We start from the raw sequence: 22,815 nt of genomic DNA, 5'->3' as shown, positions 1-22,815 counted from the left end.
TCTCTATAAATATACTCAAGTAAAAGTAAAAGTATGTTGCATTAAAACTACTCTTAGAAGTACAATTTATCCCAAAAGTTACTCAAGTAGATGTAACGGAGTAAATGTAGCGCGTTACTACCCACCTCTGCATATGGCTTTTAATTTGTTGCGGCTCCAGACAGATTTGTTTTTGTATTTTTGGTCCAATATGGCTCTTTCAACATTTTGGGTTGCCGACCCCTGACCTAGTTCATGGACTTACCATGCGTTTGTGTTCCAGATGCGTATGGCTACACCCCCAATGTCAGCCTTTCCCTGCCCCTGGGCAACCCTTGCCTGGCCCCCCAGTACCTGAGCCTCCAGTCCAGCCCCATCATCTCAGTCTCGGAGCCTCACGACTTCGAGGGCCACGACGACATGAGCGTGGCCGCCGCCTACTACTCCTCCGGCGCCCGTCCGAACGGCGCCCCAACCCTGGAGAGTCCTCGCATCGAGATCACGGCCTACGGCCAGTTCCCCGAGGACCAGGTGGAGGAGGACAGAAGTCCCGTCACCAAGCGGGTCAACTCCATCGTGACGCTGACCCTCCCTAGCGCCGACGGCTACCGGGACCCCAGCTGCTTGAGTCCGGCCAGCAGTGTCTCGTCTCGCAGCTGCCACTCGGAGGCGTCGTCGTACGAGTCGGGCTTCTCGTACAACTGCGACAACTCGCCGCAGAACTCCCCCTGGCAGTCCCCCTCGGTGTCCCCCAAGGGCTCCACCCTGGCCCTGCCGGGTGACGGCTACGGTCCGGCCGGCTCGCCGCGACTCTCCCCTTCGACGTCTCCTCGAACCAGTCTGACGGACGACGCCTTCATCGGCCGAGGAGGCTCCAGGCCCAACTCCCCTTGTGGCGCGAAGAGGAAGTACAGCTTCAACAAGCACTACCAGCTGTCCCCCAACACCTCCCCGGGGGTGTCCCCGCAGGCCTCGCCCCGGCTCAGCGTCACCGAGGAGTCGTGGCTGCCGAACACCAACCAGTACACCAATTCGGCCATCTTGGCGGCCATCAATGCCCTGAGCACGGACGGCGGGCCCGACCTGGGGGAGGGGATACCCGTGAAGGCCCGCAGGACCAGCCTGGACCACAGCCCCACCGTCAGCCTCAAGCTGGAATCTCACTGCCTCGCTGCCGACGATCACCGCCTGAAGAAGGAGGCCTACTGCGCGGGGTTCCTGGACGTCCCTCAGCACCAGTACCCCTGGTCCAAGCCCAAGCAGTATGTCAGGTAAAGATCTTTATCCATACCTGCCAACTACTCCGGTTTTCCCGTAATTAGTACGGTTTTCATCAACCTATTCCGGGTTACGGTTGCAGTGATAAAAAATACGGTTTTTCATTAATTAAAAAAATATATTTAAAAAAAAGTTTTATTCACGAAATCGCGTAACAACAATGACAATCGACACTGCTTCCCGTAACTTCCTATCGAGCCATTCCGACCACGATTATTCGTTGTTTACTGTACCACCAAAACTCAACTTTAAATATAGCGGGGAAAAATGAGTAACGAATGAACCACAATAACTAAAATAAAACTAATAGCAATATAAAAAAAATATAAATTTGAGTTTTTACATTTTAATTGCTTTTAGTTAAATTTTTTGCCTTTTACACGTATTTTACCACCATAGAGTGCTTTTTGTGGCAAATAAAGCGTGTAATTAAATGCAAAAATATTCATATTTACCAGTATTTTAGGTCAAAGCATAATAATTGTGTCAATGTATCAATAACTTGTTTGAAACCTTTATTTTGTTAGCGCAGTCGGACTGGATGTGTCGCGCTATTATTGTGAAGGGGGCCTTTAACAATTTGTATGGTTCTTTTCCTCTTTGTTCCGGAGGACGCAACGTCCACAGTTTCCAAAAACAATTTGAAATGTGGACTCGTCAGACCACAGAACACTTTTCCACTTTGTATCAGTCCATCTTAGATGAGCTCGGGCCAAGCGAGGCCGGCGGCGTTTCTGGGTGTTGTTGATAAATGGCTTTCGCCTTGCATAGTGGAGTTTTAACTTGCACTTACTGATGTAGCGACAAACTGTACTTACAGACAGTGGTTTTCTGAAGTGTTCCTGTGCCTATGTGGTGATATCCTTCACACACTGATGTCGCTTTTTGATGCAGGCTATTTATAGCACCGCTGCCAAGCACGAGGAACCAGTTGCCATTGTTTCCAACGAGCGAACGATCATGGAATCAGCCGGAGAAAAATCAACAAACGAGTCTTAAACCGAAAAGAAAACTGCAGTCATTCCGTGAAGAATATTCAAAAGCCTATCCGGGAATAATTATCCGTTCTAAAAAGGGTGAAAACGACGCGAATTGCACCTTGTGCAGACAAGATTTTTCGATCGGACACAGAGGAATTAGCGATGTAAAAGACCACGTTGGGACAAAAAAACACAAGTCTAATGCCGTTGCTAGCGATACAAGTGGAAAACTTTCAACGTTTTTCGTCGCCCAAACAGATTCTTTGGATGTGATAAATGCCAAAGTTTTATTTATGATGCTATTGAATTACATTTTAATGAAGTAAACTTATCATAAAGTTACCATATCATTTTTGCAGTATGATCAATCTGATAGAATACATTTGGATTTTAGCCACAAAAAGGTAATGACACCAATGTTATCTATTGGAATTGTTTAGTACTGTTATACTGTTAAAAGTGTTTATACTATTTATGCTTTCAAGTCCAAGTTGAAGAAATCTTGTTAAATGTTGACAGCATAACTACCAAAATACAGAAGTATGTCCTTAATATTTTTGCAGTGCTATTTCTGTTGAAAAGTTAAAATGATTACATTAGAGATGTGATGTGCCACTTTTCAAGTGTCTGATGGCTTAAATTAATTTTCATTCATTTTTCATATTTTGAATTCTTTTGAAAGGCTTACAAAAAACTACATTTGAATTGTAATTCCATGCTATTGACAGGACTATTAATTTTAATGAAGTTAGCTTACCATGTTTACAGTATGATAATTGTGATAGAAATGTGAATTTTAGGCACAGAATATTTTTTACAATTGAACAAGGCAGTAGATTATACAAGCTTGGACAGAAAGTTAATAATGACACCAATTTTTTTTTTTAATGGAATTGTTTAGTACTGTTTTACCATTTGTTTACTGTAAAAAGTGTTTATACTGTTTATACTTTCAATTAACAAATTGAAGTCTTGTGAAAGGTTGACAGGATAACTGGCATTAACTGTCAAAATAATTTCAAACTATTGAAGTTAGCTTACAGAATAAACATGTCAATCAACCCATATGATTTTTGCTGTAATATTTTTGTTTTGAAAAGTCACTGTGACTGATAGAAAAGTGATGGTTTTAGCAACATTTTAACCTGTCTGAATGCTAATAATCATTTTGCGTCGGGGGGCGAAGGAACCCCCCACCAGGACTTTGTCCTGGACCCCTGGACCCTGGCTACTAGGTTTTTCTGATTTCAAAAGTTGGCACGTATGTTTATCCCAGTCCTGTAAAGATCTTGTCCTATTGACGCCCTTCTCGGCACCTTGGCAGCCCGTCCGTGCCGGCCCTCGACTGGCAGCTGCCGTCCAGCTCGGGACCCTACAGCCTGAAGATCGAGGTGCAGCCCAAGTCCCACCACCGGGCCCACTACGAGACCGAGGGCAGCCGAGGGGCGGTGAAGGCTCTGGCGGGAGGACACCCCGTCGTCCAGGTGGGCCGCTTTGACTCTCTCTCAGCAACATGCTAGCCTTGACAGTTAGGACATACTTGCCAACCTTGAGACCTCCGATTTCGGGAGGTGGGGGGTGGGGGCGTGGTGGGGGTGGGGCGGGGCGTGGTTAAGAGTGGAGGAGTATATTGACAGCTAGAATTCACCAAGTCAAGTATTTCATACATATATATATATATATATATATATATATATATATATATATATATATATATATATATATATATATATATATATATATATATATATCTACATCCTGAAAATATGCAAACAAAGCTGTGTTTAGATAATTAATACTTCAAACTTGCATAAATAAATATTAAGGAATATAACATAACTTGGCTTCTGAGAGTTTCAAAATGTAATGAATAAAATGCTAAAGTTGTTGATAAACAAGCAATTAATTTAATAATTAAATATGGTCATTTTAAATTAATTATTATGATAATTTAAAATCAATTATTTGAAATATGTTTATTTTAATGTACAATTCTATGGCTGGATGTAATAAGGAGTCATGAAAAAATACAAATAAAAATACAATTCATTTTGATGTTTTTAGCAAAATATAGTAAAAATGTATTTAGTTTTTTGTTTTTTTTAATTAATAAATATATATAATTAATACAATTTATCTCTAGTCTGGATGATTTAGTTCTTGTCACCCTGTTGTCCTCCCGTCATGAAAAAAGGCTGTCCTCACTCAGGTCCACATGGAGCTGGAGGGGGCGTGGCTTCCAGCTCCGGCTGAAAATCGGGAGATTTTCGGGACAATATTTGTCCCGGGAGCTTTTCGGGAGAGGCGCTGAATTTCGGGAGTCTCCCGGAAAATTCGGGAGGGTTGGCAAGTATGAGTTAGGACTTACCCTCTGGGGGGGTCAATCAGCAACGTGTGTCTTCTGCTCGGGTTCTATCTAGTCCTCCGTGGCAAACTGGTCGGCGTTTTGCCCGCCGCCTGCTTTTTCGCTCGGGTGTCAAAAGGAGCCGGCGTGCTATTTAAAGACGTCACACTTGTGAATGGAACACGCTCTCAGGCAGGCCAGTCGCTTCCTGTCCAGACGTGGGTGACTCACACCTTTTTTTTTTTCCATTGCGTCCCCCAACAAACCCCCCCCCCCGTCCCCCGTCCCCCCCCTTATGCTTAGTCACATTAGCGGCGGTGGTCCGACGGCGGGTATGTTTGGTTTCTGAAGACATCTGTTGCCTCCATCTGCCGACTTCAGACTTGAACCAACAGAAGTCCAGATGAGAACTTCTGATATTTCACTCCAGACCCGACGGTCTCACTTACTTTCACATCGCCACTTTTCCTCCGGCGTAATTAGCATGTAGCGCTTATGCTAACGTCAGACCCGTTCTAGCGTCCTCGTGTATGCTGAGTTCTGATTATTATATTGGGTCTTCACCCCAACTGCGTCCCCCCGATTGTACTCGCGGGAAAGATTCCTTCAAAATGGACGCAATTACATTTCCATATTCCTTGTTGCGCGCACGCTAGGGCCGGATAATAATCACGATTATTTTTGATTGATCACGATCAATCACGCGATTATTCGTTGTTTACTGTACGACCAAAACTCAACTTTAAATATAGCGGGGGAAAAATGAGTAACGAATGAACCACAATAACTAAAATTAAACTAATAGCAATATAAAAAATACATACATTTTAGTTTTTACGTTTTAGTTGCTTTTAGTTCAATTTTTTGCCTTTTACCATAGAGTGTGCTTTTTGTGGAAAATAAAGCGTTTAATTAAATGCAAAAATACTCATATTTACCAATATTTTAGGTCAAAGCATAATAATTGTGTCAATGCATCAATAACTTTTTTGAAACCTTTATTTTGTTAGCGCAGTCGGACTGCATGTGCCGCGCTATTATTGTGAAGGGGGCCTATAACAATTTGTATGGTTCTTTTCCTCTTTGTTCCGGAGGACACGACGTCCACAGTTTCCAAAAACAATTTGAAATGTGGGCTCGTCAGACCACAGAACACTTTGCATCAGTCCATCTTAGATGAGCTCGGGCGGCGTTTCTGGGTGTTGTTGATAAACGGCTTTCGCTTTGCATAGTAGAGTTTTAACTTGCACTTAAAGATGTAGCGACCAACTGTACTTACAGACAGTGGTTTTCTGAAGTGTTCCTGTGCCTATGTGGTGATATCCTTCACACACTGATGTCGCTTTTTGATGCAGGTCACGGGCATTTAATGTTGGTTTTCAGCCTTGCTGCTTACGTGCAGTGATTTCTCCAGATTCTGTGGAGGCGACTTTGAGGCTGATGAAATATTAAAAAAAAGAGCGAGCCTCTCAAGTTGCAACCACTGTTTGTACATTGATGTTACATCCATGATGTCGTTCACCACAACACAACAGATGACGTGTGTTGTGTGTGTATGATTGTTTGTACATTGATGTTACATCCATGATGACGTTCACAACAACACAACAGATGAGATATGTTGTGTGTGTATGATTGTTTGTACATTGTTGTTACATCCATGATGTCGTTCACCACAACACAACAGATGATATGTGTTGTGTGTGTATGATTGTTTGTACATTGTTGTTACATCCATGATGTCGTTCACCACAACACAACAGATGATATGTGTTGTGTGTGTATGATTGTTTGTACATTGTTGTTACATCCATGATGTCGTTCACCACAACACAAGCAGATGAGATGTGTTGTGTGTGTATGATTGTTTGTACATTGATGTTACATCCATGATGCCGTTCACAACAACACAACAGATCAGATGTGTTGTGTGTGTATGATTGTTTGTACATTAATGTTACATCCATGATGCCGTTCACAACAACACAACAGATGACATGTGTTGTGTGTGTATGATTGTTTGTACATTGTTGTTACATCCATGATGTCGTTCACCACAACACAACAGATGAGATGTGTTGTGTGTGTATGATTGTTTGTACATTGTTGTTACATCCATGATGCTGTTCACCACCACACAACAGATGAGGTGTGTTGTGTGTGTATGATTGTTTGTACATTGATGTTACATCCATGATGTCGTTCACAACAACACAACAGATGACATGAGTTGTGTGTGTATGATTGTTTTTACATAGATGTTACATCCATGATGTCGTTCACCACAACACAACAGATGACATGTGTTGTGTGTGTATGATTGTTTGTACATTGATGTTACATCCATGATGTCGTTCACAACAACACAACAGATGACATGAGTTGTGTGTGTATGATTGTTTTTACATAGATGTTACATCCATGATGTCGTTCACCACAACACAACAGATGACATGTGTTGTGTGTGTATGATTGTTTGTACATTGATGTTAAATCCAGGATGTCGTTCACAACAGATGAGATGTGTTGTGTGTGTGTATGATTGTGTGTACATTGATGTTACATCCATGATGTCGTTCACAACAACACAACAGATTAGATGTGTTGTGTGTGTATGGATTGTCCTTGCTAGCTTTAGCATCCTACTTTTGTCACTACTGTCTCAACATTGTTCAGTTCAGGACAGGGGGGCTGAGCGTGTCGCGGATAAATGAGACAAATTATTTTCCCTAGCAAATGTTTCTTCAACATTTCACTCACATTTATGTCAATTTACATGATATTATTTTGCATTTTCAGCGGAATATTAATAGTTTTTTATTATATTTTTTATTATATTTCTACGCGTGCATGAGTCGCTTGAATTCCGGGGAGGGGGCATGTTTTGCCAAAACACCGGCTCCAATTTGAGAGCAAGCTCTATCCACACTTCTAAGACACTTAGTTTCTTGCAAGTACCATTATCACCGGAGGAAAAGGAATAGCTCAGCATGCTACACAAACGAAGGATGACACAGGAAGCTAACGGCTAAAGCTTCGATGTAAATGATAGATCCAGATGTCGAGTCTATTGATATCTAGAATAGTATCAGTATATAAATGATGATTAGATTGATATTTTTCCTTTTCTTGTTACACATTTTTATAGTTCAAAGTATCGCATCGGGACTCAAAATATGATTAGATCGTAGGCCAAAAATGTTGATCAGGACATCCCTAATAATGATTTTTATTAACAAAGTAATAGTAGTTAACATAATATATGTATATATTTATATGTATATATGTATATGTGTATATGCATTTATATATGTGTGTATGTATATATATATATATATATATATATATATATATATATATATATATATATATATATATGTGTATATACATTATATTGCCAAAAGTATTTGGCCACCCATCCAAATGATGAGAATCAGGTGTCCTAATCACTTGGCCCGGTGTATCAAATCAAGCACTTAGGCATGGAGTCTGTTTCTACAAACATTTGTGAAAGAATGGGCCGCTCTCAGTGATTTCCAGCGTGGAACTGTCACAGGATGCCACCTGTGCAACAAATCCAGTCGTGGAATTTCCTCGCTCCTAAATATTCCAAAATCAACTTTATTATAAGAAAAGTGAAGAGTTTGGGAACAACAGCAACTCAGCCACCAAGTGGTAGGCCACGTAAACTGACAGAGTGACATAGTACAAAGACTTTGCTACACACCTCCAAACTTCATGTGACCTTCCAATTAGCCCACGTACAGTACGCAGAGAGCTTCATGAAATGGGTTTCCATGGCCGTGCAGCTGCATCCAAGCCATACATCACCAAGTCCAATGCAAAGCGTGGGATGCAGTGGTGTAAAGGACATCACCACTGGACTCTAGTTTACACTTTTCCATCTGGCAATCTGATGGACCGGTCTGGGTTTGGAGGTTGCCAGGAGAACGCTACATTTCGCACTGCATTGTGCCGAGTGTGAAATTTGGTGGAGGAGGAATTATGGTGTGGGGTTGTTTTCCGGGAGTTGGGCTTGGCCCCTTAGTTCCAGTGAACGGAATTTTGAATGCTCCAGGATACTGTCGGAGGCAGATATTTACATATATCCGAATTTAAGTGTTACTTCTTTTTATTTCATAATCATATTACAAAACAGCTAGTGTTTTTCTTCCAATTGTGGTCTTTTGGTTGTCTGCAAAACTGCGTGCTTAACCTTGAATGAGGAATGTTACAGAGAGAGAGATAATGGACATTTGTTTTGGCTAGAGAGACAGGACTGCCAGGGACTTAAGAGGGGAGAAGGTGTTTCGGGGGGCAGACCATCTTAGCGGGGCGATTGAATGTTCTATGCTGGACTGGTCTGAATGTGTATATATATATGCAAAGCTTTGCAAATATATTACAAAATACCTATTCTGTCTCTGGTGGTTTTTCAACTCAGCTTTAAGTGTCGTAAAGAGCTTGGGAGCGACTTGTGACTTGAATTCCCTGGGAGGAAAACTGGTCCAAAACGCAACAATACTAAAACATTTTGGACAATTCCATGGGATGGCACTTCAACTTCATATGTGAGTAAAGGCAGGTGGCCAAATACTTTTGGCAATATAGTGTATGTATATATGTATATATTTATATATATGTATGTATATATACTGTATGTGAATATGTATGTGTATATGTATATATATAAGTGTATATACAGTATATATGATGATTAATATCAATAACTTTAATATACAATTATTAAATAAATATTATTATTAAGTCACAATAAAGTTAATTAATTAGCATGACATGCTGCCAGTTGTTTCTTTTGAAGAAGGCGAATCATGTGCTGACATCACTCCAGGGGGCGTGGCTAAAAATGGACATGCCTCTTCAAAATAACGACCATATTGCTGAATGAATACCAAAAATGAACTCTGAGTTTAGATGTGCCGGTGTACCTAATGATGTGGCCGGTGGCGGTAGCTAAAAAGTGAAGGATGAAGTTTCTGAAAGGTTGTGTGTTCTTCTCTTCAAAAAAAAAAAAAAAACCCAAAAAAGCTCCTCCCTCCCTTTCCGCCCCGAGCACACAGACTGGTCTTTGTTTAGGAAAGTTCCCGTGTGCGCGGCTGACATCATTGCGAGCGGCGGCAGCGGCGAAACCACACACGTTTCTGGCAGGCGGCGAGCGCCATGTTGGAGGGGGCCTCGCACTACCGTCTGATTACACGCCGCTGCTACCGCCATCCCCCCTAAAACCTCCACTCTGACTCCAAACCCTGCACACAGTTTATTCTGGAACATTCTGCTGTGGTTCCCTTTCTTGCAGCGTCAAACCAGGCCGTTTTTTTTTAGTTGTCGTCGATGCCATCGCGACCGCATGCGCCGACCGCTCTTACGTCTTCAACTCGCCAGTTCAGCACACTTTACATACGACAATGTGTATCAATGATATACACACTGTAAAAATCTGCTGTACAGTATGTGTGTTGGGGTCCCTTTTTTCCAGGAACACTAATACCAAAAGTCACAATGTCCGATAGAGTTCTAAAAACAGACCACCTCAAAAAAAATTGAATTTTTACAAGTTTTTTACTGAATGGGACACCCAAAATGTACATGAAAATAAAGAAAGTGGGACTTACAATATTAACTATGAACAATAAAACACTGAATGTTATCAAAGTGCATTAAACACCTACAATAAAATATATTATCACTTTTATGCAGAAAATTGTTGTAAAAATTTGCTGTACAGTATGTGTGTTGTGGTCCCTTTTTTCCAGGAACACCAATACCAAAAGTCACAATGTCCGATAGAGTTCTAAAAACAGACCACCTAAAAAAAATGGAATTTTTACAAGTTTTTTACTGAATGGAACACCCAAAATGTACATGAAAATAAAGAAAGTGGGACTTACAATATTAACTATGAACAATAAAACACTGAATATTAACAAAGTGCATTAAACACCTACAATATGATATATTATCACTTTTATGCAGACATTTGTTGTAAAAATCTGCTGTACAGTATGTGTGTTGGGGTCCCTTTTTTCCAGGAACACCAATACCAAAAGTCACAATGTCGATAGAGTTCTAAAAACAGACCACCTCAAAAAAAAAAAATTGAATTTTTACAAGTTTTTTACTGAATGGGACACCCAAAATGTACATGAAAATAAAGAAAGTGGGACTTGCAATATTAACTATGAACAATAAAACACTGAATACTAACAAAGTGCAATAAACACCTCCAATAAGATTTTTATTATCACTTTTATGCAGACATTTGTTGTAAAAATCTGCTGTTCGGTATGTGTGTTGGGGTCCCTTTTTTCCAGGAACACCAATACCAAAAGTCATGCGTACATGTTTTCATTTCAACAGTTTAGAGTCTCGAAGATCTCTAAAAAAGTTTAGATACTAACCGATCTAGCGTTTTTCATAAACATCGAAATAAAATATAGTCCTGAAGTAGCCTAATGTGTGTGTTTTTGTAAACTTTTAAGACAGTTTTCACTCTTTAATTTTAGCTATGTTTTCGTTAACATCAGAATCAGAATCAGAATCAGCTTTATTGTCATTACGCAAGGTAACGAGATCGGAAGTAAATTTAAAGTCTTGAACTAGCCTAACGTACGTGAAGTTCAGAGTCGTCAACAAACTTTAACTAAACTCGGATGAATCAATGTAACATGTTTTTGTAAACGCTGATGACGATGTTTAAAGAACCTGATGTAAATGTTTACCTAGAAACCAACAGCACTTTTGAGTCTTGAACATACCTAAACATACTGTAAATATCAAAAACACTTTACAATCTTCCAAGATTTCAACAGATCGAACGTAGGACAATTTGATCTTTGCCGAATCAGCGTAACATGTTTTTGTAAACACTGATGACAACATTTAAGGACCCTGACATTCATGTTTTTGTAGAAATCAGCAGTTTCGAATCTCGAACATACTGTACCAAAACATACCATACATTTTAAGAAATGTTCTAAGATTTCAATAGATCTAATGTTTTCCCTTAGACTTCCGAAGCCCATTTAAAGTCTTGAACTAGCTGAATGTGTTTTTTGTAAACTTTTAAGACAGTTGTTACTTTTTAAGCTATGTGTCCGTAATTATTTAATTTTAGGTCTTGAACTAGCCTAACGTACGTGAAGTTCAGCGTCGTCAACAAAGGTTACGTAGGACAATTTGATCTCGGCAGAATCAATATAACGTGTTTTTGTAAACACTAATGACGCTTTTTTTACACAGAATCTTTATACACTGAATACAAATTCTTTGTAAAAAAAAATGTAGTATTCGGCACTGAATTTGTATACACTTAATTTTTATACAATGAATACAAATGTATTGTAAAACAATTCATTATTAAGCACTGAATATTTTTTCCACAGAATTTTGTACACTGAATTTTCTACACTGAATTATATACAATGAATAAAAATTAATTGTAAAAAATTCACTATTCAGCACAGATTTTTTTTTTTACACTGAATTTTTATACGTTGAATAAATATTCATTGTAAAACAATTCAGTTTTCAGCACTGACTTTTTATACAGTGAATACAAATGAATTGTAAAAAAAATTCAATAATAAGCACTGAGTTTTTTTTCACGGAAATTTATACACTGAATTTTTTTAAACTGAATTTTTATACACTGTATAAAAATTAATTGTAAAAAAAAAAATCAGTAATAAGCATTGTTTTTTACACAGAAATTTTATACAATGAATAAAAATTAATTGTAAAAATTTTTTGTATTAAGCACTGAATTTTTTTCACACTGAATTTGTATTACACAGAATTTTTATATAATTAATACAAATTAATTGTAAAAAAAAATTCAATACTAAGCACATAATTTTTTTACACTGAATTTTTATATAATGAATACAAATTAATTGTAAAACATTTCAGTACTAAGCACTGAATTGTATACACAGAACTTTATGCACTGAATATTACACTGAATAAAAATGTATTGTAAAAAAAAATGTAGTATTAAGCACTGATTTTTTTCACTGAATTTTTATACAATGAATAAAAATTAATTGTAAAAAAAATGTAGTATTAAGCACTGATTTTTTTTACGCTGAATTTTTATACAATGAATAAAATTTAATTGTAAAAAAAATGTAGTATTAAGCACTGATTTTTTTACACTGAATTTGTATACAATGAATACAAATTAATTGTAAAAAATGTAGTATTAAGCACTGATTTTTTTTTACACGGAATTTAATACAGTGAATTTTTTTTACACTGAATTTGTATTACATTGAATTTTTATATAATTAATACTATTTAATTGTAAAAAAAAAAAATTCAATACTAAGCACATAATTTTTTTACACTGAATTTTTATATAATGAATACAAATTAATTGCAAAACATTTCAGTACTAAGCACTGAATTGTATACACAGAACTTTATGCACTGAATTTTTTTACATTGAATTTTTATACACTGAATAAAAATGTATTGTAAAAAAAATTTAGTATTAAGCACTGATTTTTTACACTGAATTTTTATACAATGAATAAAAATTAATTGTAATTTTTTTTTTAGTATTAAGCACTGATTTTTTTTACGCTGAATTTTTATACAATGAACAACAATTAATTGTAAAAAAAAAAGTAGTATTAAGCGCAGATTTTTTTTACACGGAATTTAATACAGTGAATTTTTTTTACACTGAATTTATATTACGCTGAATTTTTATATAATGAATACTAATTAATCGTAAAAAAAAGCACATCATTTTTTTTACACTGAATTTTTATATAATGTATAAAACTTTATTGTACAAAATGTCAGTATTAAGCACTGATTTTTTTTACGCTGAATTTTTATACAATGAATACAAATTAATTGTAAAAAAAAATTTAGTATTAAGCACTGATTTTTTTTTACATGGAATTTAATACAGTGAATTTTTTTTACACTGAATTTTTATATAATGAATACTAATTAATCGTAAAAAAAAGCACATCATTTTTTTTACACAGAATTTTTATATAATGTATAAAACGTTATTGTAAAAAATGTCAGTATTAAGCACTGAATTTTTTTACACTGAATTTGTATTACACTGAATATTTTTTCTATGAAATTGTCAGCATAATTTGATGTAAACAAATTCAGTTCTAAAACAAGCTTTTGTAATAAAGACACCAATTAAATTGTTGTTGCTATTCAAATAGTGAAGATCATCAATAATGCGCACACGTTTTAAACGGCTTGCAGTCTTCAAAGGTTTTCAACAGTTTTTTGAAGAGTCTAAAATATACTTTATGTGACACTTCATTGACAATTGAACGTCTTCAAAATAGCCGACGTGCAGGTTTTTGGCGAGCGTGGAGTTACAATTTTTCTTTGAAGCGAAACGATCGCCACGTCGGAGTCATGAGGCCTCTTTTTTTCTTTTTTTTTTTGAATTGTCTTTTGTCCATGTGACCACATTAGGATATCAACAAAGATCATGTGGAGTCCAATGCGTGACAGGATGGATTTTGTTTTGTCCTGATTAGCCCCTTGACCAATTGTGTGTGTGTGTGTGTGTGTGTGTGTGTGTGTGTGTGTGTGTGTGTGTGTGTGTGTGTGTGTGTGTGTGTGTGTGTGTGTGTGTTCTTGTCTTTTCACCCTTCTCAAGACCTCAACAAGGAAAAGTATCTTCCATATGAGGAGGTGTGAACAAGTTAAGACATAAATCATGGTCCCAATAACATTGCATCTAATAGACAATGTCTCATTTGCACCCCTGATCAACATATGACATAACAAGTGTGTGTAAACATTTGAAGTGCACCCCCTCTGGTCAACATATGACATAACAAGTGTGTGTAAACATTTGAAGTGCACCCCCTCTGGTCAACATATGACATAACAAGTGTGTGTAAACATTTGAAGTGCATGCCCTCTGGTCAACATATGAAATAACAAGTGTGTGTAAAAATGTGAAGTGCTCCCCCTCTGGTCAACATATGACATAAGTGTGTGTAAAAAAATGTAAGTGCTCCCCCTTTGATCAACATATGAAATAACAAGTGTGTGTAAAAAAATTTACGTGCTCCCCCTTTGATCAACATATGAAATAACAAGTGTGTGTGTGTGTGTAAAAAAAAAAAAAAAAAAACTTAAGTGCTCCCCCTCTGGTCAACATATGACATAACAAGTGTGTGTAAAAAATTTTAAGTGCTCCCCCTTTGGTCAACATATGAAATAACAAGTGTGTGTAAAAAAAAATAAGTGCTCCCCCTTTGGTCAACATATGAAATAACAAGTGTGTGTGTAAAAAAAAAATATAATTAAGTGCTCCCCCTCTGGTCAACATATGACATAACAAGTGTGTGTAAACATTTGAAGTTCTCCCCCTCTGGTCAACATATGAAATAACAAGTGTGTGTAAAAATGTGAAGTGCTCCCCCTCTGGTCAACATATGACATAACAAGTGTGTGTAAACATTTGAAGTGCTCCCCCTTTGGTCAACATATGAAATAACAAGTGTGTGTGTGTAAAAAAAAAAAAAAAAAAACTTAAGTGCTCCCCCTCTGGTCAACATATGACATAACAAGTGTGTGTAAAAAAATTTAAGTGCTCCCCCTTTGGTCAACATATGAAATAACAAGTGTGTGTAAAAAAAATTAAGTGCTCCCCTTTGGTCAACATATGAAATAACAAGTGTGTGTGTAAAAAAAAAAAAAAATAAATAATGAAGTGCTCCCCCTCTGGTCAACATATGACACAACAAGTGTGTGTAAGAAATTGAAATGCGGCCCCTTTGGCCAAAATTAATTAGAAATAAATACTAATAAATATGTATATGGAAACATACTGTAATAAAAAACAATTATAAACCAAAAAAAAGAATAATTAACTAAAAGCTTACCTATTTTATATGTGCATAGTATGTACAGTCGCGATCCAAAGTTGGCAAGTTTCACTGCAATAAGGCGCTTTTGGTAGCCATCCACAAGCCTCTGCTTGAATTTTTGACCACTCCTCTTGACTAAATTGGTGCAGTTCAGCTAAATGTGTTGGTTTTCTGACATGGACTTGTTTCTTCAGCATTGTCCACACCTTTAAGTCAGTACTTTGGGAAGGCCATTCTAAAATTTTAATTCTAGCCTGATTTAGCCATTCCTTTACCACTTTAGACGTGTGTTTGGGGTCATTGTCCTGTTGGAACCCCCAACTGTGCCCAAGACCCAACCTCCGGGCTGATGATTTTAGCTTGTCTTGAACAATTTGGAGCTAATCCTCCTTTTTCACTGTCCCATTTAATTAAAGCAGCAGTTCCATTGGCAGCAAAACAGGCCCAGAGCATAATACTACCACCACCATGCTTGACGCTAGGAATGGTGTTTCTGGGACCTTTTCTCCTCCAAACATATTGCTGGGTATTGTGGCCAAACAGCTCCATTTTTGTTTCATCTGACCACAGAACTTTCCTCCAGAAGGTCTTATCTTTGTCCGTGTGATAAATTCATAAAAGAAGCAAACTTTGTCTCAAGAAGGTACTAAATACAAGAAAGTGTGTGTGTGTGTGTGTGTGTGTGTGTGTGTGTGTTTGGAATGAAGCGGATGCCTCTGTAACACCCCCCTCCCCCTCCCCCTTTTCGGCGTCTGGGCATTCCTCTTGCGGGTGATAATGCGAGCCGATGTCAAACACAAAGCTCCACCGCGCTGGTTTAATGGCCCCCGGAAGAACAGGAAGTGGTCTTTTGAATTCCGTTTGGATGGTGACGTCATAGGTGACGGATGGCGAGGCTAATGGCTGCGGTGAGCGTCTAGAGAAGCCCCCCAGAACTGCTGAAAGAGCAGTCCTCAGAAACTAAATGGTCACGTCAATCGAAAAGTTGGTGTCGTGACGCAAAATTGTCCGTAAGAAACAACGTAAACATGAATAATTAGTTCCATATTTTAGTGAAGCTAAACAATCCAACGTTCTCTGCCAACACACGCACACAGAAGTCCCTTTGGTGCCCTCACAAATGGTCAGAAATCACAAAAACCCTTATCTTCCTCCAACCATATTGCTAGAATAATAATGATTTCAACAAGGAGACTCCGCGTACGTGAACTTTGAGGAGGAGCAGACCGAGGGAGAGAAGAGAGGGATGTGTTGGTGCGCGATTGAAAGCGGCGCCGCTGAAAGAGAGGCTCCGCTGTGAAATAAGTCTGCTTTGGCATCTTTTCCCAGAAATGTCCGGTCTCATCACAATTAAAACTTGGTGTGCTACGAAACCTGCTTTTTGATTCTTCTATACTTGTGAGCGCCATTGTTTTTATTTGTTTAACTCCACAGTGATAATATAGACAATCTTTGCACATATGGATGATCTTTGTCATAAATCGACGATCTTTGTCACATATAGGTGATCTTCTTCACATATCCAGAATCTTTGTTACATATCGACAATCTTTGTCACATGGGATCTTTGTCACATGTAGACAATCTTCTTCATATAAATGATCTTTGTCACATATAGACAATCTTTGTTACATACAGACAATCGACAATCTTTGTCACATATAGATGATAAACGATCTTTGTCACATATAGGCAATCTTTGTCACATACAGACAATCGACATTCTTTGTCACATATAGACGATAAACGATCTTTGTCACATATAGACGATCTTTGTCACATACAGACAATCGACAATCTTTGTCACATATAGACGATAAACGATCTTTGTCACATATAGACGATCTTTGTCACATACAGACAATCGACATTCTTTGTCACATATAGACGATAAACGATCTTTGTCACATATAGACGATCTTGTCGGATATAGACGATCTTTGTCACATAAAGAGGATTTATGTCACATATAGACGATCTTTGTCATATATCGACAATCTTTGTCACATATAGAGGATCGATGCTACATATAGACTATCTTTGTCATATATTGACAATCTTTGTCAGATATAGACGATCTTTGTCACATATCGACAATCTTTGTCACATAGGATCTTTGTCACATGTAGACAATCTTCTTCATATAAATGATCTTTGTCACATATAGACAATCTTTGTCACATATAGAGGATCTATGTCATATTTAGACTATCTTTGTCACATATAGGCAATCTTTGTCACATATAGACGATCTTTGTTACATACAGACAATCGACAATCTTTGTCACATATAGATGATAAACGATCTTTGTCACATATAGGCAATCTTTGTCACATATAGACGATCTTTGTCACATACAGACAATCGACAATCTTTGTCACATATAGACGATAAACGATCTTTGTCACATATAGACGATCTTTGTCACATACAGACAATCGACATTCTTTGTCACATATAGACGATAAACGATCTTTGTCACATATAGACGATCTTGTCGGATATAGACGATCTTTGTCACATATAGAGGATCTATGTCACATATAGACGATCTTTGTCATATATCGACAATCTTTGTCACATATAGAGGATCGATGCTACATATAGACTATCTTTGTCATATATTGACAATCTTTGTCAGATATAGACCATCTTTGTCATATATCGACAATCTTTGTCACACATAGAGGATCTATGTCACGTATAGACTATCTTTGTCATATATTGACAATCTTTGTCACATATGGAGGATCTATGTCACATATAGACGATCTTGTCGAGTATAGACGATCTTTGTCACATAAAGAGGATCTATGTCACATATAGACAATCTCTGTCACATATCGACAATCTTTGTCACACATAGAGGATCTATGTCACATATAGACAATCTTTGTCACATATAGACGATAAACGATCTTTGTCACATATAGACGATCTTTGTCACATATAGGCAATCTTTGTCTCATACAGACAATCGACAATCTTTGTCACATATAGACGATAAACGATCTTTGTCACATATAGACGATCTTTGTCACATATAGGCAATCTTTGTCTCATACAGACAATCAACAATCTTTGTCACATATAGACGATAAACGATCTTTGTCACATATAGACGATCTTATCGGATATAGACAATCTTTGTCACATAAAGAGGATTTATGTCACATATAGACGATCTTTGTCATATATCGACAATCTTTGTCACATATAGAGGATCGATGCTACATATAGACTATCTTTGTCATATATTGACAATCTTTGTCAGATATAGACGATCTTTGTCATATGTCGACAATCTTTGTCACACATAGAGAAACTATGTCACGTATAGACTATCTTTGTCATATATTGACAATCTTTGTCACATAAGGAGGATCTATGTCACATATAGACGATCTTGTCGAGTATAGACGATCTTTGTCACATAAAGAGGATCTATGTCACATATAGACAATCTCTGTCACATATCGACAATCTTTGTCACACATAGAGGATCTATGTCACATATAAACTATCTTTGTCATATATTGACAATCTTTGTCACATATGGAAGATCTATGTCACATATAGACGATCTTTGTCGTATATTGACAATCTTTGTCACATATGGAAGATCTGTGTCACATATACAGGGGCGCCGAAAAGGGGGTGTAAAGGAGACGGATTCTAGGGGCTCATGATGGAGGGGGGCCCAGAGAGGCCCCTAATGATGATGAAATTATAATACAGAAAAAATAATGACACTGTGTTGGGGGCCCTGTAAAGATTCTTTTCATGGGGCCCAAAATCCCTAGCGGCGCCCCTGCACATATAGACGATCTTTGTCACATATGGAGGATCTATGTCACATATAGACGATCTTTGTCATATATTGACAATCTTTATCACATATGGAAGATCTATGTCAAATATAGACGATCTTTGTCATATATTGACAATCTTTATCACATATGGAAGATCTATGTCAAATATAGACGATCTTTGTCATATATTGACAATCTTTGTCACATATGGAAGATCTATGTCACATATAGACGATCTTTGTCACATATGGAGGATCTATGTCACATAGACGATCTTTGTCACATATAGACGATCTTTGTCACATATAGACGATCTATGTCACATATAGACGATCTTTGTCACATATGGAGGATCTATGTCACATACAGGTAAAAGCCAGTAAATTAGAATATTTTGAAAAACTTGATTTATTTCAGTAATTGCATTCAAAAGGTGTAACTTGTACATTATATTTATTCATTGCACACAGACTGATGCATTCAAATGTTTATTTCATTTAATTTTGATGATTTGAAGTGGCAACAAATGAAAATCCAAAATTCCGTGTGTCACAAAATTAGAATATTACTTAAGGCTAATACAAAAAAGGGATTTTTAGAAATGTTGGCCAACTGAAAAGTATGAAAATGAAAAATATGAGCATGTACAATACTCAATACTTGGTTGGAGCTCCTTTTGCCTCAATTACTGCGTTAATGCGGGGTGGCATGGAGTCGAAGAGTTTCTGGCACTGCTCAGGTGTTATGAGAGCCCAGGTTGCTCTGATAGTGGCCTTCAACTCTTCTGCGTTTTTGGGTCTGGCATTCTGCATCTTCCTTTTCACAATACCCCACAGATTTTCTATGGGGCTAAGGTCAGGGGAGTTGGCGGGCCAATTTAGAACAGAAATACCATGGTCCGTAAACCAGGCACGGGTAGATTTTGCGCTGTGTGCAGGCGCCAAGTCCTGTTGGAACTTGAAATCTCCATCTCCATAGAGCAGGTCAGCAGCAGGAAGCATGAAGTGCTCTAAAACTTGCTGGTAGACGGCTGCGTTGACCCTGGATCTCAGGAAACAGAGTGGACCGACACCAGCAGATGACATGGCACCCCAAACCATCACTGATGGTGGAAACTTTACACTAGACTTCAGGCAACGTGGATCCTGGGCCTCTCCTGTCTTCCTCCAGACTCTGGGACCTCGATTTCCAAAGTAAATGCAAAATTTGCATGGTTGGGTGATGGTTTGGGGTGCCATGTCATCTGCTGGTGTCGGTCCACTCTGTTTCCTGAGATCCAGGGTCAACGCAGCCGTCTACCAGCAAGTTTTAGAGCACTTCATGCTTCCTGCTGCTGACCTGCTCTATGGAGATGGAGATTTCAAGTTCCAACAGGACTTGGCGCCTGCACACATTAACGCAGTAATTGAGGCAAAAGGAGCTCCAACCAAGTATTGAGTATTGTACATGCTCATATTTTTCATTTTCATACTTTTCAGTTGGCCAACATTTCTAAAAATCCCTTTTTTGTATTAGCCTTAAGTAATATTCTAATTTTGTGACACACGGAATTTTGGATTTTCATTTGTTGCCACTTCAAATCATCAAAATTAAATGAAATAAACATTTGAATGCATCAGTCTGTGTGCAATGAATAAATATAATGTACAAGTTACACCTTTTGAATGCAATTACTGAAATAAATCAAGTTTTTCAAAATATTCTAATTTACTGGCTTTTACCTGTATGTGACATAGATCCTCCATATGTGACAAAGATCGTCTATATGTGACATAGATCGTCTATATGTGACAAAGATCGTCTATATGTGACAAAGATCGTCTATGTGACATAGATCCTCCATATGTGACAAAGATCGTCTATATGTGACATAGATCTTCCATATGTGACAAAGATTGTCAATATATGACAAAGATCGTCTATATTTGACATAGATCTTCCATATGTGATAAAGATTGTCAATATATGACAAAGATCGTCTATATTTGACATAGATCTTCCATATGTGATAAAGATTGTCAATATATGACAAAGATCGTCTATATGTGACATAGATCCTCCATATGTGACAAAGATCGTCTATATGTGCAGGGGCGCCGCTAGGGATTTTGGGCCCCATGAAAAGAATCTTTACAGGGCCCCCAACACAGTGTCATTATTTTTTCTGTATTATAATTTCATCATCATTAGGGGCCTCTCTGGGCCCCCCTCCATCATGAGCCCCTAGAATCCGTCTCCTTTACACCCCCTTTTCGGCGCCCCTGTATATGTGACACAGATCTTCCATATGTGACAAAGATTGTCAATATACGACAAAGATCGTCTATATGTGACATAGATCTTCCATATGTGACAAAGATTGTCAATATATGACAAAGATAGTTTATATGTGACATAGATCCTCTATGTGTGACAAAGATTGTCGATATGTGACAGAGATTGTCTATATGTGACATAGATCCTCTTTATGTGACAAAGATCGTCTATACTCGACAAGATCGTCTATATGTGACATAGATCCTCCTTATGTGACAAAGATTGTCAATATATGACAAAGATAGTCTATACGTGACATGGGGTGCCATGTCATCTGCTGGTGTCGGTCCACTCTGTTTCCTGAGATCCAGGGTCAACGCAGCCGTCTACCAGCAAGTTTTAGAGCACTTCATGCTTCCTGCTGCTGACCTGCTCTATGGAGATGGAGATTTCAAGTTCCAACAGGACTTGGCGCCTGCACACAGCGCAAAATCTACCCGTGCCTGGTTTACGGACCATGGTATTTCTGTTCTAAATTGGCCCGCCAACTCCCCTGACCTTAGCCCCATAGAAAATCTGTGGGGTATTGTGAAAAGGAAGATGCAGAATGCCAGACCCAAAAACGCAGAAGAGTTGAAGGCCACTATCAGAGCAACCTGGGCTCTCATAACACCTGAGCAGTGCCAGAAACTCTTCGACTCCATGCCACCCCGCATTAACGCAGTAATTGAGGCAAAAGGAGCTCCAACCAAGTATTGAGTATTGTACATGCTCATATTTTTCATTTTCATACTTTTCAGTTGGCCAACATTTCTAAAAATCCCTTTTTTGTATTAGCCTTAAGTAATATTCTAATTTTGTGACACACGGAATTTTGGATTTTCATTTGTTGCCACTTCAAATCATCAAAATTAAATGAAATAAACATTTGAATGCATCAGTCTGTGTGCAATGAATAAATATAATGTACAAGTTACACCTTTTGAATGCAATTACTGAAATAAATCAAGTTTTTCAAAATATTCTAATTTACTGGCTTTTACCTGTATAGACAATCTTTGTCATATATCGACAATCTTTGTCACATATGGAGGATCTATGTCACATATAGACGATCTTTGTCACATAAAGACGATCTTTGTCACATATAGACGATCTTTGTCACATATGGAGGATCTATGTCACATATAGACGATCTTTGTCACATAAAGACGATCTTTGTCACATATAGACGATCTTTGTCACATATGGAGGATCTATGTCACATATAGACAATCTT

At 37.9% G+C, this 22,815-nt stretch overlaps 1 protein-coding gene across 1 annotated transcript in view; it reads left to right on the top strand.

Annotated features, from left to right (window-relative positions):
* nfatc1 (nuclear factor of activated T cells 1) overlaps window positions 1-22,815 on the top strand; it is a 79,646-nt gene that overhangs the window by 6,791 nt on the left and 50,040 nt on the right. Inside the window, exons 2-3 of the mRNA XM_061931029.1 lie at window positions 263-1,250; window positions 3,562-3,721. Of these exons, the coding sequence (XP_061787013.1) occupies window positions 263-1,250; window positions 3,562-3,721 (1,148 nt within the window). The remainder of the gene's footprint in view (window positions 1-262; window positions 1,251-3,561; window positions 3,722-22,815) is intronic.

Source organism: Nerophis lumbriciformis, linkage group LG37 (genome assembly GCF_033978685.3).
Source record: "Nerophis lumbriciformis linkage group LG37, RoL_Nlum_v2.1, whole genome shotgun sequence".
In the NCBI taxonomy this organism is placed as follows: domain Eukaryota; kingdom Metazoa; phylum Chordata; class Actinopteri; order Syngnathiformes; family Syngnathidae; genus Nerophis; species Nerophis lumbriciformis.
This window is presented reverse-complemented; position numbering and strand designations above follow the sequence as displayed.